General features: G+C 37.7%; 2 protein-coding genes across 2 annotated transcripts; both read right to left on the bottom strand.

The window, feature by feature from the left end:
• Window positions 1-2456: 2456 nt before the first annotated feature.
• LOC111992654 (uncharacterized) lies at window positions 2457-3041 on the bottom strand. Its single transcript, XM_024024518.1, has one exon. The coding sequence runs from the start codon at window positions 3039-3041 to the stop codon at window positions 2457-2459; it is 585 nt and encodes a 194-aa protein (XP_023880286.1).
• A 141-nt stretch (window positions 3042-3182) lies between these two features.
• Window positions 3183-3974, bottom strand: LOC111992653 (uncharacterized). The gene has a single exon (XM_024024517.1). It carries the CDS (start codon window positions 3972-3974, stop codon window positions 3183-3185), a length of 792 nt encoding a protein of 263 aa, XP_023880285.1.
• Between the last annotated feature and the right edge of the window lie 23163 nt (window positions 3975-27137).

The raw sequence follows: 27137 nt of genomic DNA, 5'->3' as shown, positions 1-27137 counted from the left end.
GTAGTGTGGGAAAAGATGTGAAGAAAAGCTCAAATATGTGCAAAGAAGGAGAGCTTCGTGGCTAGGACTCGCGGGTGGCTCGCGGCTACAAGCTACCAAATGCAGGCACGTGAGATGCACACAGGGAAGCTGAAGGGTCACACCAGCTGTCGCACTACAGGACAAAAGTCCTAAATTGGCCAGGCCGTTACGCCGCGACTTGAACTCGCGACTTGGACAAGCCGCGAGACCAAGCCGCCAATTTACCCTGTTTGGCAAAAACTGTCTCTTCGTATTCCTTTCTCACCCCACTATATATAAACCCTTATACCCACGATTTTAAGAAAGCTTCCAGAGAGAATTTTTGTGAGAGAAACCCTAGAGAAAAACAAAGTTACCTCATCCCCAATCTTTACCTTAGAGACTCTATAAATTCTTTTACTCTCTTCCTCTCCATTGTTACATCCTTAAGAGGTCATTGACCAAATCCTTATCTCACCACACCCACGTCTGTGAGAAGGTTCATTTGGTACGAAGAGAAGCAGTTTGGAAGGAACCAATATACATTGGTTGATGCTATGGTATAGTAGCGGAATCCGGGAAGCTAAAGAAGAAATAGGTTCGGCGTAATCTCGTTGGAGCAAGAAGCTTGGAAGGCTTAGGTACTTGGGTAGATTAGGCTTGGAGGGTCTTCTGCTATTCATGTATCCCAACTATATTCTTTAGTGGATTATTTATTGCTTGGAGGGCGGCGGAGAGGTTTTACGCCGAGGGCTTTGGTTTCCTCTTCGATAACACATTGCGTGTTGTCCATGTGTTTGCATCTTCCTTCCTTTATCTTTACCTTATATTTACTGCTGTGAATGTGTTTATATTTCGCTTAGATTAGTTATCAATTCTGTGATTGGCTTATGTTCATGTTCTGCACATTAACTGTTTAATTATAAGTTTGAATTAATATTTTATAATTTAGGGTCCAAACGTTCAAGGGTGTTTTATACACATTTTGAACTTTCAGTGTGATTATATACTTAATGTAAAAGCCCTTAGTATTGTGCCCCACTTTGCAATTCTGCTCGTGTAATCAACACTCCAAAGTAGAGATGAGTGGGAGTTGGGTCAAGACCACTATTGTGTGTGACTGAAAATAATGAGGAAGCTTGCGTGTAGCATGCACCACGGCCAGAATGGCCCTTTCCAAGGGTAAGTAACACACCTCAGGCTCATATAAGGATTTGCTCACATAATAAACCAGTCTCTACACCCTATTATCGTCTCGTATTAACACCAAACTGACTACATGTGAGGCCACTACAATATAGGCAAACAATACCTTATCCACCTCAGGCCTAGACATGATGGGTGGTTGGGACAAATACTCTTTCAATTGCTAGAAAGCTAAGGCGCACTTCTCAGTCCATTCAAATCCCTTCCATTTGTTCAATAACTTAAAGAAATGTCTGCATCTGTCTGCTGACCGAGAGATGAATCGATTTAGAGCGGCAGTTATCCTTGTAAGCCTCTAAACTTCTTTGGGATTCCGAGGTGGTTGCAGATTGTTAATTGCCCTAATTTGATCAGGATTGACTTCGATTCCACGGTGCGTGACCATGTAGCCCAAGAATTTCCCTAATCCAACCCCAAAAGGGCACTTGGAGGCATTGAGTTGTAGTTTGTGCTTCCACAAGATATCAAAAATGTCTCCGAGGTCATTAATATGATCTGATTCCACCTTGCTCTTCACCACCATATCGTTGATGTAAATTTTGATGCTCTTTCCTAACTGAGACTCAAACATCCTCGTCATCATCCTCTGATAGGTAGCCCCTGCATTCTTCAAACCAAAGGGCATTACCTTATAATGATAATTCCTAGTAGGAATGACAAAAGCCGTCTTCTCTTGATTGTCCATTGCCAAAGGTATTTGACGGTACCCTTGAAAAGCATCTAAAAAGCTCACCCGATGATGGCCTACCATTGCGTCCACCAGCTGGTCAATCTAGGGCATAGGAAAAGGGTCCTTTGGGCAAGCTTTGTTCAAGTCCATGAAATCTATACACACACGCCATTTCCCATTCTTCTTCTTTACTACCACTGTATTAGTCAGCCATTCAGGGTAGAAAACCTCCTTAATAGCCCCAACCTACTTAAGTTTCATCACTCCGTCCTTGACAGCGCCAGAATGTTCCTTAGATGAAAGCCGAAGAGGTCGCTTCTTGGGGGTAACAGATGGATTAACATTCAAATAATGGCAGATGAAAGTCAAATCCACCCCTGGAGCCTTGTAGGCATTCCAGGCGAACACATCAATGTTCTCCTTAAGAAATTCTATCAACTTCCCTTTTTCTTGGGGTGGTAATTGAGGTCTGACCTAAAAAAAACTTCTCTGGATAGTTCCCTATTGTAAACCTCTCAAGATCATCACACTTAGCCTCTTTGGCTAATCCTTTAACAGGTAATTCCATAGACTTTGATTGCTATAAACCTTCTTTATCCATGTCCAAGGACTCAATTGCTGGCTTATGTAAAATTGCAAACACAAGGTATTGTCTGGCCATGGATTGGTTCCCTATCAGCTCCTCAATCCAATCTCCCGATAGATACTTCACCTTTTGATGTAAGGTTGAAGAGACAGCTCCTAGGGCATGAAGCCAAGGCCTGGCGACTATGGCTGTGTAGGGGGAGAAGGCATCAACTACGATGAAGTCCAACTCAACTACTTCTGAACCTGCCTGCACAGGTAACCTAATTTGCCCTTTTGGGATGACAACATTTCCATCAAAACTTACTAAGGGAGAATCGTAGGCTGTCAAATCCTTGGGCTTTAAGTTCAGCCCCTTGTACAAATCAGAATACATAATCTCCGCCCCACTGCCCTGATCTACCAACACCCTTTTCACATCATACCCTCCTATTCTGAGGGTTACCATCAAGGCATCATCATGTGGCTGAATAGTTCCTGCCTTATCTTCATCTGAGAAGTTCAACATTGGTCGAATTTCCACTTTAGCCCTCTTCGACCTCAGATTAGTGTCCTCGGTAGGTAGCCGAGCTACAGACATCACCCTGGAGGGCTGTGATCCAGTCCTCCCAGGTGCAACAAAGATGACATTGATTGTACCTATTGGAGGCCTTGCGGGGACATTCTCTTAAACCTCGGACCTTGACCGGTCACCTCATCCGTTGGGGTGGCATAAGAGATGCTATAATTTTCCCTCCTTGACCAATTGCTCCAAATGATTCCATAATGTTCGGCCATCCTCGGTAGTATGGCCCCACTCTTGGTGGTATTGGCAATGGAGACTTTGGTTATGTCTTGAAGGATCTCCACTCATCTTGTTCGGCCATTTGAAATATGGCTCGTTCTTGATTTTCTCTAAGATTTGGTGCACAAGATCTCTGAACACAGTGTTTACTACCTGCGAAGCTGCAGGCTCAGATTGTCTAGCAAAATCTCTTCGAGGCCTGTTATTGTTATAACGATCCGACATGAAATCCCTCCTCTCTTGAGGGATAACCTTACCCTTTCCCTTGTCATGCTGCTGGTCTTCTTCAACCCTCTTATACTTGTCAATCCAATCCATGAGTTGGCGTATACTGGTGACAGGTTTCCCCGTCAAAGACTTCCTCAAGCCATAATCAAAAGGTAGGCCGAGCTTGAAAGTACTAATGGCAACATCATCAAAATCACCATTTATTTCATTGAACATCTCCCAGAGTCTATCTGAATATGACTTCAGGGTTTCCCCTTCCCTCATGGATAAAGACAATAAGGAAGCTAAAGGCCGAGGAACCCTACTACACGTAATAAACCAAGACCCAAATGCTTGGGTGAGTTCCTTAAAGGAATCAATGGAGCCTGTCCTCAAACTATCAAACCACCTCATTACTACAGGTCCCAAGCTGGATGGGAATACCTTACACATCAGAGGCTCGTTCTTGAAGTGTACGGCCATCCTTTGATTGAAATTGCTAACATGTTCTACAAGGTCCATTCTACCGTTGTATATGGTGAATGTGGGCTATGAAAACCGCTGAGGAAGTCTCCCTTCTTTAATCCAACATGTGAAAAGTGACCTGGAAATTTGGTTAAGCGCTTTACTCATAGCATCGTTTCCCAGGCCAATTAAGGAAGAATTCCTCCGCTTGTGCTCGTGATGGTAGTTATTTTCCTATGAGAAAGACTCGCTAGGGGGAGTCCTTGATCTACGCCTATAACTCCCATCTTCCTCGTCGTCAGAAGGGAAATCGAGATTGGATGGGGCTCTCTTTCGCCGTTCATGACGTAGGCTTCTTCTCAATAGGTCAATCTCTCTCTGCATGTTTTTGGTATTCTCCTCCTAAGAGACATGGCTTTTACCCTTAACTTGGCTTCCATTAGTATGGGTAGTATGTACACTTTCCTTCCGGTCTCTTTGTCATTCAAGATCACGAAAATGATCTTGACGCTGAGGCCCTATAAACTCTGCTTGGTGTGGACCCAAATCTGCCATCATTCTACATCGACTTTACTACAACACTAGTAATTTCCCACAGACGGCGCCAATTGTGAGAACCAGATTTGAACTCGTAGCCCACTACGTGGATGGACTCAAGCCCCAAACAATAAATTTCTAGAGAGTGGGTTGGAAAAAACTGGGTTTTAGTTGATCAGGAAAAATACCAAAAAGAGTTCAGATGATAAGATAGTAAAAAGCGGAAGGTTATATTGAAGAAAACTAGTCCTTGACAAAGTCCAAGGATGACTAATCTTATATATATTACTCTTTTGTTCCTTTTACAAGTTTGATTTTTTGGGGAGTCTCTCTTGTTCTTCTTTTCAATTTTCGATCCTTCTTCTAGTAAGGGTCTCTTGCATTATATAGTTCCATCTGAAGCATCTTAGTCCCACACTTGTCAATCAATTGGTTTACCAATTGAGTACCTGTCCTATCAGACACCCTTACTGACCTTACTTGCATTGGGGCAGCCAACGCTACACTGCTCAAGTGTCTTCTCCACATTAATGCAGTCAGGAAATTAGTTGCTCAACATTTAATGCGGTGGTAGCAGCCTTCTCTTCGGATATTTTAAGACAATTCCCTACACGCCATCTGGATAAGAACTATCAACATTAGCAAGACTTCTTAAAGCTTTACCCTGATCGTCGGCCAACCTTTTTAGACCTCAGCATTTGTCAACTGAGGTTGTATTTATCCTTGGCACACCTCTCTGAGCCATTGTGGTCAAAGTTGACCTCTAGGAGCTATGCAGTCCTTTCCAATAAAGATTTTCCCTCCTCGGACAATCCCTTGTCCACGGATTGGGCCACAAGCCCAATAATACAAACCCATGTTGGACTTCCAGTCTCAATATCTCCACAGAAGTCTTTGACTTTTATTAACCTCTCCAGACCTTACCACATCATTATCATTTTTTTTAAACAAAATCATTTTTTTTAAAACAATATCAACAGCTAAAGTCCAAACTTAACAAGGAGTGAAACTCTATCTCTTTAACAAGTTCAACTTAAACTCAAACTCAAATGTTGATAATTTATCTCCAAATTTGCGAGGTTAATCTTGAACACTATAAAAGCAGTGCAAATATACGCCTATGACTATATATGATTTTTTTTCATCGTTTAGACCCATTTAAATTTAAAACTTATTGCTTTATGGGTTCGTGTATTTTTTTCTTTTTCTTTTTCTTATATTTCTCTTTTGAATAGACATATATATTGAATGTAACTCATATTTCTCTTATATTTCTCTACTGTTTAGTCATATATATTTTGTTTTCATTTAAAGTTTAGACCCTGTTAAAATTTAAAATGTATTGCTTTATCGGTTCGTGTACTTTTTTCTTTTTCTAATATTTCTCTTTTGAATAGTCATATATATTTAATATAACCCATATTTCTCCTATATTTATCTATTGTTTAGTCATATATATATATATATATTTAATGATTTTTAAGCAGTGAATCATCTGATTCTTTAATATTTTTTTATATTTCAGAAGTTTTAATATCTTAATTTTTGAGTTATTTTTTTACAGTATCTAAAACTATCTGACAAATTTTTTGTAAGCCATTGCACATTCAAGCAATGACTTCTTCATCAAATTGTAACACAAATTGAAGTCATACAAGAGTATATCATGCAATGGTGTAGCTTCTTAATCAATTTAAGATTTTATAAAATTATTTTAGTCAACCTCACAAATAGATAGGTTCCTGTGCATAACACGGGTCAGCGACTTGTTATTGTTGTTGTTGTTGTTATTATTATTATTATTATTATTATTATGTTTTTGTTTTTCTATTCAATTTTGGACCTATTAGAGCTTCAGGGTTTGTTTCATTTTTACCCTATGTTAGATAGAAATAAATAACTGAAAAGAAGTGAAGATTGTAGAACTTATCACCCTAAACATACTGATGGAGGAAGTTATTCACAGAATGCATAAACAAGATGAAACAATTTATTACCATAGGATTGATCCCTTGACAACCGAGATTTGGAATTTCTTGAAGGATTCTTATTAAGCAGCTCTCTTTACATTTCAATTGAAAAATGGCATTGCAAATTTTATTCGACGAGTTCCAATTTTCAAGAAAATTTATTTATCTTAAAAATGAAAAGAGATGGTTGTTATTTTCATTCACTGCTTTTAATAAATAAATAAACAAATAATTTGGGGTAATGAAGAAAGGTCAGATTGTGAGGGTGAAAAGGAAGAAGTGACTGATGAATCCAATGAATCAGAGGGCTGAAATTTTCGAGCGTTAACGATCTACAAGCAAAATCCTGAAAACAACAAACAAGAAGTCAAAGGAGACCGGTGGAGGCTGCCAAAGATCCTCCGATGATGAAGTCAGTGAGTTTGTAATTCTCAGTAAAGGGAAATATTCTCTGATGGAAAATTTCTGAATTAATTTTTTACCTTCCTGTAGAAGAGCCTTTATATAGTGTTTTCTTGAGGCAGTTATCTCTCCTACCGTTTGGAGTTTGGAGGATTCTGAGGTAACTCCCATAACTGCTATAGAAGTTACTTTATTTGGGGTCTATTGACTATAACCGTTTTCAAAGAAGGAACGATTATAGTCTAATAGAAAAATGGAGTCTGCTTAAAGGGAGATGTCTAGGACACTCGTCCATCTTACTAGATTGATGGACGAGCGAATCCTTGGACGAGCCCGTCCATCTGGACAGATGGATGGACGAGCTTTCAATAAATGGAGTCCCTTTCCTATGGATGAGCTATATGGATGAGTTTAACAGTTAAGCTTTTTTATAACATCATCAGTTGCCCCCAGTCCATAGGTTGTCTAAGGAAATGTTTGTTTACAAATCACTTTCTTTTCTCTTCTTTTTTTTTTTTTTTTTTTTTTTGGACACATTTGCATTAATGACTGAATGTGCCACGTGTTGCAATTCCATTGGTTTCTAACCGCATCATTTTATTCTTTTGAGGCACACATCACCTGGTCTCTTCTGATTGGTTCGTGTCACTTCAAGTGCCCTGTTGGGTTATCTATAAATAGTGGAATCCCTCCTGTACCCTTCACATTTTCTGAAATTTTAGTCCTGAAATCCCTCGTCTAGAGCCTCGTCTAAAAGCCTCTCCACGTCCATAGTCTCCTTTCGTCAATAGCCAGGTACTCTCTTCTTTCTTGCCTTTAGGTTTTCCTTTTTCCTCAAAATGTCTGCAACCATTGTTTCTTTGTCTAGCGATAGTACAGAAAGGGCTATAGACAAGTATTAGGATTCCTCTAGTTATAGTGGTTCTACTAGTAGTAGTGATAGTAGCAAAGGAGGTTCTACAGACGAGGAATATATCTTTGGTGTTCCTGGGTTTCTGGTAGAAGCTCTTCAAGAGAAACTTAGGAAAGCTCAAGTTCCCAAGCTAGTACCTCATCTAATGTTCCTTCGTCCAACCCTACAGACGAAGAAGAGATTGTCTATAGTTGTGCAGTAAGTGTTCACTCCAAAACATCTAAGCAAAGGCTCTCAAATCTTAAGGCATGGTATCAGATTCCGGACGAATTTAACCCAAGGTTAGCCGTCCGTGGGGAATGGTGCTGCAATCCCTGTTTTGGAATAGGCGTCTATGAAGCCTAATTCTTGGGGGGTCTTAGGTTTCCTTTAAATTCATTTGCTAGAGAATTGTTAGTTAGGTTAGGTTTGGGTGTATGTCAGTTCAATCCAAATGCATAGAGATTGATCATCTCAATGCAAATTTTGTGGAATGAAGTATTTGCAAGGGACCGTCCTCTTACTGTGGACGAGTTTCTTTTTTGTTATAAACCTTCAGAGATAAGCCAATCTCTTGGCTTTCACCAATTTACAGCAAAAGGCAGGGATTGTAGATTAATCAAGTCCCTGGCCTCGTCTGATAGGAATTGGAAGACGGAATTTATTTTCGTCTCTGGTCTTTGGTCCGGAAATCCTGTAGATGTTGGAAGGGACCCTTTTGCTCCTTACACTAGAGACTTAGGGAACCTGCATCCTGAAAGTACGTCCTTCCCCTCTTACCTTTCTCTCCCTCTTTTTTGCATATATATATAACTTATCCCAACGTCTAACTCATATTATTTGTTTCACAGGTGTTAAACGTCCGTCCTTGAGCAAATTCCATCGTGACCGTGTCCATAGGGCTTGTCTTCATGCTAACAGGAATTTTCATTCCTTAGTTAATCTTCGCAATCTTTTCAAGTGGGGATTTGGTCTTAATTCCTCAGACGAGGCTATTGGCCACGAGGTTACAGTATGAAAAAATAAGTATTTTACATTATATTCTTCTAACTTCTATTCAACTCCCTATAACCCATCACTTATTGTTATTCTTATTTGCTTCAGGAATGGCAACACTGAAGGAGAACAAAGGAAAAGATACTTTGGTTGAAGGGAGTCATCCTGAGACTCAAGCTCAACCTCGTCCATCAGCTGGGGAGAAGAGGAAAGCTTTACCCAAGAATTTGGATTTGGAAAGCCTTCCCAGCCATCGAGGCAAAAAGGGAAAGCATGACTCGTCCCAGATTGTTAAGCCTAAACTCCCTTCGTCCCAGCAGCCTACTCAAGTATTTGATGTGGATTCATCCACTCTAGTTGATGTAACTACGTCCAAGACTCCTCCGCCCAAGATGACTGTATCTACCTCGTCCCAACCTTCCCAAAAGGCATCTTCAAACATTATTGAGAAAGAAGATCTAGCATGGGAGCGCTTCCAGAACGCTGTCTCTAACGAGGATATAAACACCTGCTATGACATGTCCTTAAAGGATTTTGAACACTCTGGTGTTCATGATCTTTTTAAGGTATGCAATTATATTTTTACCTCGTCTTTGTTATTTCAAGATCTTTTTCCTCTCTTTTTATTTGTTAATTATTATTGTTATTTTTGTATGCCATGTCCAAGTTCATAGCGGTGTCTAGGCAAGCTACTAGGTTGGATAGGACGAGAATCATGTTGGAAACGAGGATAAAAGAAGTGAAGGACGAATCTAAAAAATGGGTTGAAGTAGCTGCTAAAGCTAAGGAAGAGATGAAGGAGGCTCAGAACCTGGTTGAGGAGTTGAGAGCTGACGTGGTGGAGAAAGATACTCGTCTTGACCATATGCAAAAGAAAAATGACGAGCTGAGTACCCATCTCTCCAAGGCGAAAGAAGATGCAGTGACCGAGTTTAAGGCGTCCAAGCAATACACTAATCTTCTAGACACCAATTATGCAGCAAGCTTTGAAGACTTTAGAATGGAGGCTATGGAAAACTTCCCTGAAGTGGACTTTAGCTCCATTAAACTTAACTTGAATGCTGCTACCAGCTCTCTCCTTCAAACCAGTTTTGAAGATGCTAATGATAGAAATTTAGACCCCTTAAACCAACCAGATTAACCTAGTTAATTAGCCAAGTGATTAACTTAGTCAAATTATGCAAATCTAGGTTATCACAATCAAACAATCATATCAATTATATAAAGCAACGGAAAAGTAAATAACATAATGATATGATCACTCAGGAAAACCAAACCGGTAAAAAACCTGGGGAGGATTTAACCTAACTATCCTCAAGGTAAAAACCAAATCCACTAGAAAGAATCGAAGTTCATACAAAAGGACTTACAGGCTCTCCACTTGACTTTCTAATGCTACCCACTAGTAGAACTTATTGACACGACCACGTGCAAGCTCCGAATCCACAGACTCCTTCTTTCTTGGATTCTCCAATCAAGATACAAGCACCCCCGCTTGTTTTTCTTTAAGCTCTAATAGCAGCAACCTTGTTGATCATCAAGATGTAGATAATATCTCTACCTTGAAAACCCTAAGTTTATGTGAAGGAAAGCTCCTCAAGGATCTCACAAGAGATTCACATAAACCGCAAATATGAGCAACAAAGACTTAGAGAGGTTTGGGTACAAAACCCTAGATACAAAAGAGGCACTCTCTTCTCTCTCTCTAAAGCTCTTAAAAACGTGGCTTAGGGTTTCCTTTATATAGTGGGAGAAGTAGATCTGAAACCCTAATCCTTAATGGGCTTGGGCTGAGTTGAAAATTCTGCAGAAAAAACGTTCTGCTCGAGATTCGATCGATCGAGTCTTTCTTTCGATTAATCGAGCTAGGCCGAAATGTACCAATGCATCTGCAGCCTCTCGATTCTAACTTTACATGAAAGACCCAACTTTGAGCAAGCCTAAACAAGACTAAACAACCTGTTTTGATCATGGTTTGCCAACAATACAAATTAGAGTTCTAAATACATAAAATCCTAAATCTTTAGAACCTAACAACTAATATTGAGGACGATGCTACAACTCTTCCTCCTCAGGATGCCCCCAATGAGAATGCTCCCCAGACTTAAAAAATATTTCAATGTTTTGTGTTTTTCCTTTTTTTTTTTTTTTTTTGGGTCCACTATTTAGGACCTTTCTATGTAATGCAAGCACATTAGGCTCATCCATAGTTTAAGGATGAGCTTTCGCAAAACTCAAGTTTTAACTTTACAAGGGTGTTTGGACGTTGGTTGTCCACCCTTGAAATAGTTGAATGAACGCTGTTATTTTTCTTTAATATATGCATGGACGAGAGTCCTTATTTTCATATGCCAGACTTCATGCTTAGCTCGTCTATATTTCATATACTTTTACCATTTTTATTGGAATTTCACTAAGTGTGATTTATCCATATGAAATGGTAATTCAGCATTACTTGTCCTTTGACTTAGCTGATTTCCGTGTTTAATGATGATAAGGCTCTGTATTTTGCTCGTCCATGGATCAGAATGTTTTTGGTGTTTAAAATACTCGTCTATGCATTTCCTCATCCATAATTGAGATATGCATCACACTTTACTTCGTCCATTATATGGACGAGTAAATTTTGGTCTTACTGATTTGCCACGGTGTAAGCTCTACCTCGTCCTTTTATTTGGACGAGTTTGCCTTGATGGCATAAATTTTAACTCGTCTTTTTATTTGGACGAGCTTGCCTTAACTTTTCTTAAGAAAAGTTTGACGATACATCTCTGCGTTCAGAGAATTTTCTCGTCTTGGGCTTTTTAGCTTTTAGCAACATGAAAATCAGTACTTCACACAACATTATATACATAACATAAAAACATTGTTCAAAGACGAGGCATGTACTTAGGAGTTTTTATGCCTTCTAGGAAAATAAATACAAACCAAACCATAACTTTGTCTATAACTTTAATACAATAAAAAAGCAATATTAGACAAATAAGTCTTATGTAGTCTTCAGGCTCGTCTAGAATTACTCATCCAGGTTGGCCTTTTATTCATAGTACCTCCTCAAATGCTCAACATTCCAAGGATGCTCCAACTTCCTCCCGTCTGGGGCTTCCAAGTAATAGGATCCTTGTTTTTTACAGTTGATAACTCTGTAAGGGCCTTCCCAATTAGGTCCTAACTTCCATGAGCTGGGTTCTTTGTTGCTAAAGATACCCTTTTCAAGACGAGATCTCCTATGTTGAATCGTCTTGGCTTTACTGTCGCATCATATTGCCTAGCCATAAGATTTTCATACCTTGCTATTCTTTGTTCAGCATTCATCTTCACTTTTTCGATCTATTAGATCGAGGTTCAAACGAAGTTGCTCTTCATTATCTTTGTCCTGATAGGTTGTCACCCTATGATTGGCTATGTGCACTTCTGCGGGTATGACTGCTTCAGTTCCATAAGCTAGCTTGAAAGGAGTTTCTCCTGTCGGAGTTCTTGTTGTCGTCCTATATGCCCACAAAACACCTGGTAACTCGTCTGGCCATACTCCCTTTACCCCTCAAGCAGAGTCTTGATTATTTTTAACAAGGATCGGTTTGCTACTTCAACCTAGCTGTTTGCTTGTGGATGGGCTGGGGAGGAATAGTAATTTTGAATCCCGAAGTGCATAAAAAAATCGTTGAAGAGGGCATTGTCAAATTGTCGTCCATTGTCGGATATCAGCACTCTGGGCACTCCAAACCTGCACATAATGTTCTTCCATACGAAGTTCTTAACATTTTGTTGTGTGATATTAGCTAAGGGTTCTGCTTCTACCCACTTGGTGAAATAATCAATACCAACCACGAGGAACTTCATTTGCCTTACACCTAGTGGAAAAGGACCCAGGATGTCTAGTCCTCATTGCATAAAGGGTCATGGGGCCATCATTGGGGTTAGATACTCCGATGGTTGCCTGGGGATATTGCTAAATCGTTGGCATTGATCGCAGACCTTAACATAAGCTTTTGCATCTACTTACATATTTGGCCAATAGTATCCTGCACGGACAACTTTGTAAACGAGTGATCTGGCTCCCGAATGATTGCCACATGCCCCTTCATGGATTTCTCTCAATATGTAGTTTGCTTCATCAGGAGCCAAACATCTAAGATAAGGCTGTGAAAAGCCTCTTTTATACAATGCCTCGTCCATAAGTACGTACCTGGCCGACCTTACCCTTAACTTTCTAGCTTCATCCTTCTCTTCTAGAAGTTGTCCGTCTTTTAAGTATGATATAATTGGAGTCATCCAATTTCATCTGCTCTCCACTTGTTGTACTTCTGGGATGTCTATACTTGGCATATACTGAATTTCATCAAACTTGTTCACGGCTTCATTCGCTAAGGCTTCCTTCGTCAAGGCATCAGCTTCTATGTTGTCCTCCCTTGGGATTCGAACAAAGTTAGCTTCCTCAAATTTTCTCATAAGGCGCATCACCTTATTAAGGTACTTCTTCATTCGTTCTTCCTTAGCCTCATACATCCCTCTCACTTGGCCTATGACTAACTGAGAATCTCCCAAAACAACTATAGACTTCGCTTCCACAGACTTAGCCAATTCCAGACCTTTGAGGAGAGCTTCATATTCGACTTCATTATTAGTAGATTGGTACTGCAAGCGAACCCTATGTTTTAGTTTATCCCCTTCTGAAGATTGTAGAACCACACCTATCCCCCCTACATACTGTGTAGATGAACCATTCACATGAACGATCTATTTCTTATTTTCCATCTCTCTTATATCATCATGGGTTAGGGTAAACTCTGCAATGAAGTCTGCTAATGCTTGAGCTTTTATGGCATGCCTTGGTTGGTACTTTATGTCGAACTCACTGAGCTTGACAGCCCATTGAATCAATCGTCCTGCAGCTTCCAACTTGTTCATTGCCTTCTTGAGCGAATGATCCGTCATGACGTTGATGACATGAGCTTGGAAGTAACGCCTTAGTTTCCTAGAGGCTGTTATTAGAGTGAAAGCTAGCTTTTCTCTCATTGGATATCGTCCTTCTGCTCCCCTCAAGGCTTTGTTGGTATAGTAGACTGGCATTTGTACTTTTCTTTCCTCCCTTATTAATGCTGAACTCACGGCATGGGGGGTCACTGCCAGGTATAAGAACAACTCTTCACCCATCACAAAAGGACTTAGCAATTGAGCCGTGATGAGGTATGTCTTCAAGTCTTGAAAGGCTCTTTGGCACTCGTCCGTCCACTTGAATGCCTTTTTAAGAACCTTGAAAAATGGCAAGCACTTGTTAGTAGCTTTAGAAACAAACCTGCTAAGGGCAGTAACTCGCCCGGTAAGGGACTGAACTTCTTTGACATTCCGCAAAGGCTTCATATCCAGAATTGCTTTAATATTTTCCAGATTCGCCTCAATTCCTCTATATGAAACCATGAATCCAAGGAATTTTCCTAAGGCTACCCCGAAGGCACATTTGCTGGGGTTCAACTTCATACTGTAACGTCTAAGTGTGTTGAAGGTCTCCTGCAAGTCGTCCAGATGTTTTTCATCATCCAGGCTTTTCACTAACATATCATCCACATAGACTTCTACGTTTCGTCTGATCTGAGGACGAAACATGTGGTTAACCAGTCACTGATACGTTGCCCCAGCATTTTTCAAGCCGAAGGGCATTATTTCATAACAGAATAAGCCTTGGCTAGTAACGAAAGAAGTCTTCTCCTGGTCAGCCTCATCCATCCTTATCTGGTTGTATCCTGAGAAAGCATCCATAAAACTAAGTAATTTGTGGCCTGTAGTAGAATCCACCAATTAATCAATGCGCGGTAACGGAAAGCTGTCCTTGGGGCAAGCCTTGTTTAAGTTGGTAATATTCACACACATCCGCCACTTGCCATTCGCCTTTTTAACCATTACCACATTGGCCAACCAGTCGGGATAGTACACTTCTCGTACAAACTTTGCCGCTATTAACTTCTGAACTTCGTCTTTAATAGCATTATCTCTCTCAGGGGCGAACACTCTTCTCTTTTGTCGTACTGGCTTGGAGGAAGGACACACATTTAGTCGATGAGTGATGACATTGGGATCTATACTTGGCATATCCTCATGACTCCAGGCAAATACATCAATGTTTTTCCTTAGGAACTGGACGAGGTCCTTTTTAACTTCTTCTTTTAGATCTACGCCAATCCTAGTACATCTTTCAGGATTACTATCATCCAAGAAAACATCTTCTAACACTTCAATGGGTTCGGCCATAATTCTGCTTTCCTCAATGCTCATCGTCTGCTGCTACTCGTCTATGGCGAGCATAGCCAAGTAACACTACTTTGCTGCCAATTGGTCTCCTTGTACTTGTCCTACCCCATACTCCGCAGGGAATTTGACTGACAGGTGGTAAGTGGACGTGACTGCCTTCCAACCATTTAGAGTAGGTCTTCCAATTATGGCATTATAAGAAGATGAGCAATCTACCACAAGGAAGCTTACATCTTTGGTTACCTGCTGCGGATATGTCCCCACTACCACCGGTAGCATGACTGTGCCAACAGGTTGTACCTTCATTCCTCCAAAACCCACTAGAGGCAAGTGAATTGGACAAAGCTGGTCTCGTCCAACCTTCATTTGTTGAAAAGCTGGATAATACAGAATGTCCGCTGAGCTCCAATTGTCTATCAACACCCTTCTAGTTGTGTAGTCAGCAATAACAAAGGTGATGACAATAGCATCATCATGATGGTGGTGAATTCCCTTGGCATCTTCATCCGTGAAAGTGATTGCTTGCTCGTCCATGGTCCTAGCTCCTGGTGATTGTCCAAAAAGTTGGGCGCTCTACACTACTTTCAAGTACATCTTCTTTGACTTGGACGACTGTCCTGTCAAACTTCCTCCTATGATAACTCTTATCTCACCCAGTGGTGGTCATGATGATTCCTCTACTTTCCCTTTCAATTTCTCGTCCTTGTGGTCTCGTCCAAGGAAATTTCTAAGCTTCCCTTGCCTTATGAGATTCTTAATCTACTGCTTTAAATCGAAACACTCATCCGTGTCATGCCCGTGGTCTCTATGCAAACGACAGTACTTGTTCCTATTGCGCTTGTTGGGATATCCCTTCATTTTCTCAGGTCACTTAAAGGACGGATCGTCCTTGATTTGCATAAGAACCTGCTCAAGTGGCACGCTCAAAGGGGTATATTATTGATTTCGCGCTAAAGAACCTGGCTTCTTATTATCTCAGTCCTTTTTATCTTCTGTTCGTCCCTTCTTTGGACGAGGACCCTATTCAGAGTGAAGAGCAGGGTTTGTTTCCATTCTTTCAGCTTTCTTCCTCTGCTTAGCTATGATCGCGTCTTCTGCATTCATGAAATTTTGGGCGGAGTGGACGAGTTCAGCCATGGACTAAGGTTCTTTTTCATAAAGTTTGTGTATGAACAAGTCGGAGTTAACACCGTTATGGAAAGCTGCCAACAGTAGCTTGTCATCTACCTCATCCACGGTCAAGGCCTCCCTGTTAAAGCGCGTGATAAAGGAACGCCGGCTTTCATTCTCTCCTTGCTCTATAGTTAACAAGCTGGACTAGGAACGCTTGCGTCTTTGTCCCCCAATGAAATTATTAACAAACAATTTGCTTAACTCCTCATAAGAACTTATTGAATTCAGGGGTATTTTGCTGAACCAGATTCGCGCGGGTCCCTTGAGGGTGATAGGGAAAGCTCTACACATTATCTCATCTGGAACCCCTTGAAGGTGCATGGTAGTCTTGAAGGTGGCGATATGGTCAAATGGGTCACGCGTCCCATCATATGAATTCAAGGAAGGCATCTTGAATTTTGGTGGCAGAGGGTGGCCATTGATAGAGGCTGTAAAGGGGGAGTCCGTTCGGTGAACTAGATCTTCTACAGGATTAGTTCTTCTCATGTTCTCCCTTATCTCAGCCATAATTTTCCTCATCTAATCCATCTCCCTTTCTAAGTGTGGCACCCTTCTTGGTGCGTTACCCCTTGATTGGCTTTTTTACTCTACATTTCTTCCATCTTCTTGGCTCTGACCATGCTTCTCTTCATAGACCTCATGCCGTCACCCTCTGAGATTAACTTCCCTTCTCAATTCCTGGTTCTAGCGGGTTAATTCTGCCATGGCGGCAGCCATAGACTGCACATGTTGGACCGATGAAGGCTGCATGGTAGGCGCCGATTGACGGTCATGATGAGGGTTGCTGGAGGTGTCTCTACTCTATTGAGGGCTTGGTCTGGTGGCCCTCAATCTTGTCCGGACCATTTCAGCCCTTTGTCGGAGAAAGAAATTGCAAAATTCAATGATGAAATTCAAACGTAAAAAATTCTATCTTCCCACAAACGGCACCAACTGATGAATCCAATGAATCAGTGGGTTGAAATTTCCGAGCGTTAACGATCTACAAGCAAAATCTTGAAAACAACAAACAAGAAGTCAGAGGAGACCGGTAGAAGCCGGCCAAAGATCCTCCGATGGTGAAGTCAGTGAGTTTGTAATTCTCAGTAAAGGGAAATATTCTCTTATGGAAAATTTCTGAATTAATTCTTTACCTTCCTGTAGAAAAGCCTTTATATAGTGTTTTCTTGAGGCAGTTATCTCTCCTACCATTGTGGAGTTTGGAGGATTCTGAGGTAACTCCCATAACTGCTATGGAAGTTACTTTATTTGGGGTCTATTGACTATAACCGTTTTCAAAGAAGGAACGGTTATAGTCTAATAGAAAAATAGAGTCTGCTTAAAGGGAGATGTCCAGGCCACTCATCCATCTTACTAGATTGATGGACGAGCGAATCCTTGGACGAGCCCGTCCATCTGGATAGATGGATGGACGAGCTTTCAATAAATGGAGTCCCTTTCCTGTGGACGAGCTATATGGACGAGTTTAATAGTTGAGCTTTTTTATAACATCATCAATGACTCTATGGTATTAATGTAAGTATAAAAGCATCAAAACATTCTTATCAAAGATTGTAAAAATTTTAGCATTTAGTATCGAAAAAACCAACTTTATAACATCTAACACATCACTTTACAACATACCTTACATCAAAACTTCTATTTTTTTTTAACACGTCATTTTAATATTATTTCTTTATTATTTTTTATTCCTTTTTTGTTTTTATTTTTTTCATCCTCTCTCCCTCTTGGTTTCACTGTCTCTCTCTCCCTCTCTGTCTCTATCTCTCTCTCTCTTTCTCAACCTTGCAATCCTACCCACCGCTAGCCACCAGCTACTACAATTCCAACGACCACCACACCAATCAGAGACCTACGCTGATCAACTCGATGACCCACACCGAACTCTTAGCTGATTGAGAACCCATGCCGATATCCCCTTAATGCCAATGTCCATGCCGGTCAAAGACCCACGAACCCACCAAGTCACAAAATCAAATCACCCTCTGAAATCAAAACACAAAGCCTAAACCCATGAAATCAAACCACAGAACCCAAACCCATGAACCTAGACCCACAAACTAGACCCACAAAATCAAATCACCCTGTCATCAAGCTCTACCTCCATATTAGCAGCAACACTCTGAAGTCAAAGTAGATTTCGTGTTCAGTGGCGTTTGGGGTTTGAAGTTCCTAACCAATGAACCTTGGAAGGCAGAGCTCAAACCGTGAAATAGAAAGAAATAGAAGCTACGGGAAAGAGAGAAGAGGAAAGTGAGAGAGAAGAGAGAAGAAAGAAGAGAAAAAAAAAAAAAAAAAAAAAAGGATAGTTACACATAACCCACCTGTGATTTAGGCGAAAATCACTTTGCTTACCTATGGTTTGAAAAGTGTCACTTAACCTACCTGAGGTATGTTCCGTTTGTTTTCCGTAACCCACCTCTGTTAAAATCAGGGGTAAATAGGTATTTGTGTTCAAATTTTATGTCAAAAAGTGGTATTTGTCTCTTCTCCCAAAACAAAAAATAGAGCAAAAATACAAGAGAAATAAGATCAAAAAGTGGTATTTGTCTCTCTCTCCATTCACACAAATTTTGAACACGAAGAACAAAAAGAACATTCCCAAAAAAATAAAACCCAGATCATGAAAAACATACCCAAAAAAATTGTCACTTAGGCCAACCCTTGAAAATTACAAGCCATTGTATCCTGATTTTTTATCTAGAAATACATATCAAATACAAATTTTTTCCACCTCGCGTCCTTCTAGTTTCACCCAACCAAAAAAAAAGAGTAAAAAAGGAAAGCACAAATGGCACTTCGTCTCTTTACTTTCAGTTTCAAAGTACATCCTCCTAGTTGTTCTAGTCCCTCTCTCTTTTCCAACTCTCTGAAGTCTAAACCTTTACTTACCTAAACCAAAAACCCCCCAAAACACACCGTTTTAATCTTGATGAAGAAGAAAAATGAAACGAGTGTTCGAGGAAATCTCTGACGACGAGTGGGAGAACCACAACCACTCCTTCGAGCCCTCTTACGTCCTCAACACCACCACGAACCCCAACCTTCTGAAGATCGAATCCTTCGCTTGCAGCTCGTCTAAGCAAAACCAGAAGGAGGACATAGTGTTTGATTTGGAGGACGACGATGAGGATGTGGCTGAGGCTGCTAAACCTTCCGTGGTGAATTATGGCCGCCAGTTTATGGTGGTGGATGAGGAGAGCGATGGTGACGATGGCAATAAGGACGCAGAGGCTAGAAGGCTAACGGCGATGGCTTGAAGATTGGTCGTTTCTAGGTTTATATCGCGTAGGTCTTGGGTTTAGATCAATGTTTCTGTGGTTTCTTGGTTTGATCGATGGTTATATCGTGTGGGTTATTGATCTTGGGTTTGATCAATGTTTTTGGGTTTTGAAGATTGGTCTTGGGTCGTGGTGCTTGATTGGCAGTGGTGGCTGGTGATTCGACGGTGGGTTTGGTAGTGGCAATGGGTGTGGATCTTGGTGGTTGTTTGTGGTTATGTGGGTTTGAAATTTTGTTGGAATTTTTGGGTTTGTGATGTGTTAATGATGTAGTGGTGGTGGTTGGTGATTTGTGGGTTGTTGTGGTTCGCTGGTGGTGGCCAGTTTTTTTTTTTTTTTCGATTCTGTGGTGTTTCAGTGGTAATGGTGGTGATGGCTTTGGTAGGTTCTTCATGTTCTGTGGTTTTTGGGCACGTTCTTCATGTTCAAAATTTGTGTGAATAGAGAGAGAAACAAATACCACTTTTTAATCTTGTTTCTCTTGTATTTTTGTTCTATTTTTTGTTTTGAGATGAGAGAGACATAAAAGTTAAGTGACACTTTTCAAAGTACAGGTAAGCAAAGTGATTTTCACCTAAACCACAGGTGGGTTATGTATAATTATCCCAATAAAAAAAGAAAGAGAAGAAGTGACTGTTGAGAATAAAAAAATAATATTTATTTTAACATTTATGATACAGCGAGCTGTTATTGATAACATCTCACTGTAGCTGTGTGTCAAAATTTTTGGCATTTGAAATCTTTTATGTAGTAGGTATTTTTGTGTGTTGGTGGTAAAATTTAGCTTTTAGCATTTTTAAAATTCTTAATGGGAATGCTCTCAATATCCAAAATTGTAAAACTCATAATATGCTATATTTTAGCATCAAAGCACAAAAAACATGCATTTTTCGGTTTTCCAATTGTAAAAATTGTACAATCAAGCTACAGTAACGTCTTACATAAGCTACAGTATGTCTTATAGGTAAGACGTTACTGTAGCAAATTTCTATTTTTTTAAATTATATTTTATTGTCACTCTCTTCTCTCTATCTATATTTATTACTTTTCTCTCTCTATATTTTTCTTTTTCTAGCTTTGCTATCGAATCAAATTAATGCTAGTAGATTGGTCTTGCTTCAAACTTCTTTTAGACTTCAAAAGACTTGTTAAAGGTCTTCTGAAGTATAAAAGAAATTTGTGCCCCATGATAGAAAGAGTGGTTGAGGAGTAACATCTTGCATGTGGGCCATTTGACTAGGAATATTTTGTTTACTCTTGGGAAATTTCTCTAGTCATTCCTACAATATTTATATCTTAGCTCTTGATTGCATCCCTTTTTTGGAAAATGTTTGACTCCAAACATTTTTGAAATCTTAGGCTTCAGTCACCAATGAAAAGATGATGTGTCCCATCATGTGCACATGATAAGAACTAATGTCAAATACCATGCATGAGACTTTAATCTTGCATGGCTTCTAAGTTAAAAAAAATAAATAAGTAAATAAATAAATAAACAATAATTCATTTTCTTTCCTTTTTTGATTACCTTCCTTGTGTATGTATAAGATTGAATCCATTAAATTTCTAAAAAGGATTACTAATCCTTAATTTTTGAAAGAATTCTTTATCAGTGGTTGTGAATGACCTTTTTTTTCTATCTTTTCGACCATGTGTCCATAGGAGCAAGTCAGAAAGATTGAGAAATAGAACCATCTGATTTGATTCGTTCCCAAAACTTCTAAGATGGGGGATAGTACTAGTACCACTGACTCAATAAAGGTGCTTCATTTAAAGTCAAATACACAAAAACAAGGAGACAAATGTGACAACTGGAGAAGCAGTTATGAAAACAAGAACCTTGATGACACAGCACAATTAAATTCATACCTCTTTCAGCTCTTCTTCTTCAAAATCATCTATCTCAGGAACAGCAGATGCATTCACAGAGCACTTAAACCCTCTCTTTTTCTCCTTGTTCAATTTTTTTTCAAGAGGATACTTTGCATTATCATGTTCCAGTAAGGTCAAGAGCTCCTTCCTTATCATTTCATCAAGCCTGCTCAATAGAAGTAGGAGGAACAAAGGAGCTCTTATCTCCATCTGCTCTAATAAGAGAATTTCTAATTAGATCCAACGAAGCAGTAAGAGGCCTAGGGAGCTCCCACTGCAGTACTTTCAATATCTTCCTAAGCAAAGCCTGCTGTCGTGCCTCTTCCTCAGTGTTTTTCTCTAGCCATCCTATCAGACATATCTTCTTCAATCTTTTCCTCTGGTTCTTCATTATCTTCTGGGACCAGTTGCATAACTATCTGGTAATCATTCTTTGGCCGTCAAAGAGTGCTTAAACCTGAACGCAAGTTCCTCCTAAGATCAGCTTGTCTTCTTTGATCAAGTCTTGCACTGTCATGATAGGGCCGGCTCAACAACTTTTGGGGCCTTAAGTGAAAATTTTAAATGGGGTCTTTTTATAATTAAATATTAATCAAATAAAATATATATATATATTGAATTTTTTTTATTTAAAATCTATTTTTCTTGCTTTTTGAGATGCAAAATTACTAATTAAGTTTTTGTATTTAAGTTCCTCTAACATTTCTTTTTCAATTGATAATATAGCTAATCCACTTAATCTTTCTTATGACATAGTAGACCTTAAATAAGATTTTATTAATTTTAATTTTAAAAAACTTCTTTTTGCAAATGTAACTGTAACAGGTATTGTTAGTAATATTCTATAAGCAATATATGCATTTGGAAAAAAATCTAGTCTTTTTAAATAATTAAGTACATTAATTGGAGTATTTTCATCTATTTGCACAACTTCTTTTAAAAATTTTAGTTCTAAAAATAAATCTAAGCCATCAATATCATCATGTTTGAGAAAACTTTCAAGATTAAGACAATATTTTTTCAAACTATTATCATCTAGTGCTTTTAGTTTTTCAAAATTAAATAAAAAACCAAAAATATCCTCATATATTTGAAATTGTTCAAACCTACTTTCAATTGATGAAATAGCTTGATCTACTATATATAAAAAATAATTAATTCTAAAAGATTCTTCAGCAAATTGTGTTATCTCATCATTGGCATTCTCATCAAATTGTTTCTTTTTATGAATTATACGTTTTTCATGAAATATAGGCTCCATTTCCATTTTGATTGCAATCTCTTTAGATGAAATCATAGCAGATGTAAATCCATCTTCTCTATATTTTTTTAAAAAAGATATGAGACCTTTTAGTTCATCTATGGCAACATCAATATGCATGTCTTTTGATTGTAAATTTTTACTAACAAAGTTAACGACAAATAATATAACATACCAAATAGTCATTCCTAACAAGAATTCAAAACTTTCAAGCTCATATGTTGCCAAACAATTAGCTTCACTTTTTGTTTTAGGATCTTTACTCGTTTTTGCTAATTGTAACAAAGCATCTCTTATTTCTAAAGCTTGAAATTTTATTGCTTTTACACTTTCAATTCAACTTTCCCAACGTGTTTGTGACAATGGTTTAAGAGTTAAACTTGAAACATTATCTTGTAAAATTTTCCCTCTCTTTGTGGAAGAAGAAAACAATGTATATATACGTTGTACTACTCCAGAAAAAGATATAGCTTTAGGACAAGAATTGGCCACATCGCATAGCACAAGGTTAAGATTATGACAACCACATGGTGTGTAAAATGCTCTAGGATTTATATCAATTATTCTTTTTTGTACCCCTTGTTTTTTTCCTTTCATATTAGACCCATTGTCATATCCTTATCCATGTACATCATTAATATCAAGTTCAAGACTTTTTATTACACTTATAATTTCATTAAAAAGACCTTTTTCAGAAGTATCATCTACTTCTAAAAATTCTACAAAATGATCATCTATTTTTATTGGACTAGTTGAAATATCCACACATCATAGTACTAGAGTCATTTGTTCTTGATGACTTACATTGGGAGTACAATCAAGTATAATTGAAAAATATTTTGCTTCCTTAATCTTTTTAATAATTTTACCTTTAATTTCATTTGCTAACAATTGTATCAATTCATTTTGTATACTGTGTCCAAGATAATGATTATGAATTGCACCATGTTGAATACGTCGAACATGTTCTTGCATTACTGGATCAAATTCTGCAATCATTTCAATTAGACTTCAAAAATTTCCATTATTTTCTTGATAGATATTTTCATTTTTTTCCTTGAAAGGCCAAATTATTTTTTCCAAGATTTTTTACCACAGCAATAATTCTTAACAACACTTTTTTCCAATGATCTTTCTCTTTGTTAACTTGTTCTTGGAAATTTTTATCAATTGTTTTATTTTTCAATAATATCATTTCTAAATCAATCCAAGCATTCATGTTAGTAACATGCTTTTTGCTTGTTTCATGATTTTTAATCTTACTGCTAATATTTCTCCAATCATTAGTTCCTTCATTAGTAAGTTGATTTGTACCACTACCATGTGTTGTTGAATTAAACAACTTGCAACAAAAACAAAATGCTTTATCCAAATCTTTTGAATACACTAGCCATCTTCTATCAAATTTATCCCCATTTGATAACTTTTGAAAATAAAATGTAGTAGAAAAATGTCTACGATCTTTATCTATAGGAAAATTCAGATCATATTCTCTAATTGGACCCTTTTCTACTAATAAATCTCTTAATTTTGTATCAATATTTTCCCATTGACTTGGATCATAGATATTATTAGTAAGTAGGTTAGTCATTTTTTCATTTTCTTCTAAATTATTTTGTTTTTCATTATCAATTATTGTTACATTAGATGTTTCAACATTATTAGAACTATTTTCATTATTCTCTTTTTGTTGTATAATTTCACTATCTTCCAACTCTTTTTGACAAGTTTCTTGTTCATTTGTAATATTTTCACCCAAACTTTCTATTGTGTTTTTTTTTTAACACTAGTAACAAATTTATCCATAGATCCTTTTTGAGATTCAATTTGTTGTTCAATTTTTCTCTTTTTTAGAAGTTTTTCATATCCGGATAAATATTTTCTAGTAGACATTTATAATAAGAAAATATTTACAGATAAATAAAACACAATTTTATAATTAAAAATGATAATTTAACTAAAAATAAAATTTAAAGTATAGAACAATAGAACTTGGCTATTGCAATTTTTCTAAAATCGTGACCACTTTAAAACTTAAACCTGCACAAATAAAAATTAATTTAATACATGGTTTAATAAATTAATGTCACTATAATACAATTGAATTGATATAATACACATCAAACTATTAATTAGTACAATAATTTATAATAATATATAAAGTGTTACTGTGTCAAATTTTAAAAAAATTAAAAAGAAAGGTGAGTAACCGGACAACCTGTACTCCACATCCTATGGCTAAGCTTTAAAGAAAAAATGTGTCCTATCATTCTATCAATTGTCATGGCAGAGAAGGGTCCAAACAGGGGCTCAGGGCAAAAAAGTGAAAACGTGTCCCATCCCATCAAACTATTGTGCAGACTGCAGTGAAAGTGTGAAACAAACTAAATATATATATATATATATATATATATATATATATAATTTAAGTTAAATAAATAGAAGACTTTGGGTCTTCATTTTCGGAAAGACAAAGAGAAAGAGGGGAAGAACTAAAGAGTGAAGAAGAATACCTCTAGTGACTGCCGACTAGTATGCTGAATCAACAAAGAAAATTTCAAGCTAGACTGATTGACTGAGTTGATGGAAAAAGATAAAGAATCAAGATGAAGATGAAGAAAAGAAAGGTGAGACCGTAAGAATATAGATGGAGAGGCAGAGAGATAGAGAGATGAGAGGTTTTGCTTTTGTTTTTGAAATTTTAAGACCTTTGTTCATCAGATAAACAATAATATAGCTCGGATTTTCAGGTTTTACGTGTAAATTCGTGTTGGTTTCTGTTTGAAAGTTGTGATTCATTGTTATCAACCCAATACTTAACCTAGCTCTTTCACCCATACTCTACAAATTTATTGTTTTGAGCTTGGGCCACAAATCCTAACCCTACACAAATATATAAGTAAATCTATTTAGCAAAAGCTCTTATTCTTTTCCAGAATCAAACGTTTTTTTTTAATTTTTTATTATAATTTTTAGCATTTAGAGAATTAGGAATATAAGAATGCATGGATTTTTTTTTTTTTTGAAAAATAAATCAATGATTTTTATGGTTGTAAGTTTGAGACACGTTCTACTTGTCATCCATATATAAAAATTTTAAAAAAATATATTCATTTTTTTATTATCTTATATTACATTTCCCCCCTTTTCGATAGCTCCTATAATACATTCTTTATTTTAAGAAAAATAAGGTTTATTACTTAATTTATTTAAAATTAATTGATTTGTATATATTTTATGTTTTCTAAAATTATTGTAATATGCAATCTTTAAAATGTTTAAAGAATATTAATTGCGATTATAATTTAAAGGATAAATACATTTTTTTTTTTTTGAGAAACAAATACATATATGTATATGTGTGTTATTTGTGGAAACAATATTATTGATATATTTAGCTTGCTCCCCTTAAAAAATAATAATAAATATCTGACTCAACTAAATCTAGGGGTCTCTCACTTAGTCACTTGGTTCCTACTCCATATGGGTTAGTTTAGGCCTCGTAAGATCGACTCCTCAATGGATAATGAACCACTATTATCACATTCACGCAAGGCCGCTTTGCAGGTTAGCTAGCTAGTTCTCTCTCTTTTCTCCTTCTATTCAAATTAAAAAGGATGCATATATATTTCCCTTAATTAATTGATATCTCAAATCTCAATAGCTTTATTTATATTTTTATGACATAATAAACTTTTTCACTTGTAAATTGCAATATCTATTTTCTGTTTCACACTTTAGTCTAGATGCATGTTTCCATGTTTGTCCAATATTTTGAAGTTCAGACCAGTAAGAGACTAATTGCTGAACAGAATCAGTCAAAGTTAAAATTGTCATATTCTTATAATAATGAGACAGTATTTCAATAGGAGAAAAAAAGATGTCGGAATTTCTATTTAACGACTACTAATAATTCTAGTATGCCAGCCCTAGCCTAGATGAAATATTATTGGTTTAGCTATCTTTACGCAGCAGAAGTTCAATCCAGGTATGTGCTGCTATTTTTAGCTCTATTTAATTTAGTCATGTCAATGTTGTTAACTCTACTATTAATTCCTTTCTCAAGTCAAGGGTGGGTATACAAATCTCTCCACCCGAATAAAGGAAGTACATATTGTTTGGGGCCAATTTTTTTTACAGCCCATTTCTGTTTATCAGCAAAATATATATCACAAATTCAGACCACAAAAATACCAATGGCCAGGTTACTCGAGAACAGAATAGACGAAATGGGTTCTACCTCGCATTATCTTTAGTGTGTGGAATGTCGAGTAGTTTATGATTGATCGAGCACAAAAATTACATTCGTACGTAAATAGACAAGATGAAATCAAGGCCTCCTTTACTAGACGAAACAATGAAGCAAAACGGATATGAAATCCCAAAGCTCGTACGTACTTTTCTTCACTAAGCTGCTGCTTGCATTGGGGTTAGGCCCAAAATTGTTTTCGACATGGGGTTGAAGTCTGCATGAAAATCCAAAATCCAAAGGGAAAAGTGTGTGAGTTATGGCTTAAGACTTTCTAGTTTTATTTTCTTCACCTATTTTGGCTCGATGGGGAACTGGGAAATCTTGCAAATGGGTTTGGA

Source organism: Quercus suber, unplaced genomic scaffold (genome assembly GCF_002906115.3).
Source record: "Quercus suber isolate HL8 unplaced genomic scaffold, Cork oak 2.0 scaffold_3B, whole genome shotgun sequence".
Classification (NCBI taxonomy): Eukaryota; Viridiplantae; Streptophyta; class Magnoliopsida; order Fagales; family Fagaceae; genus Quercus; species Quercus suber.
The sequence above is the reverse complement of the archived record's forward strand: the minus strand, read 5'-3'. Positions and strand labels throughout refer to the sequence as shown.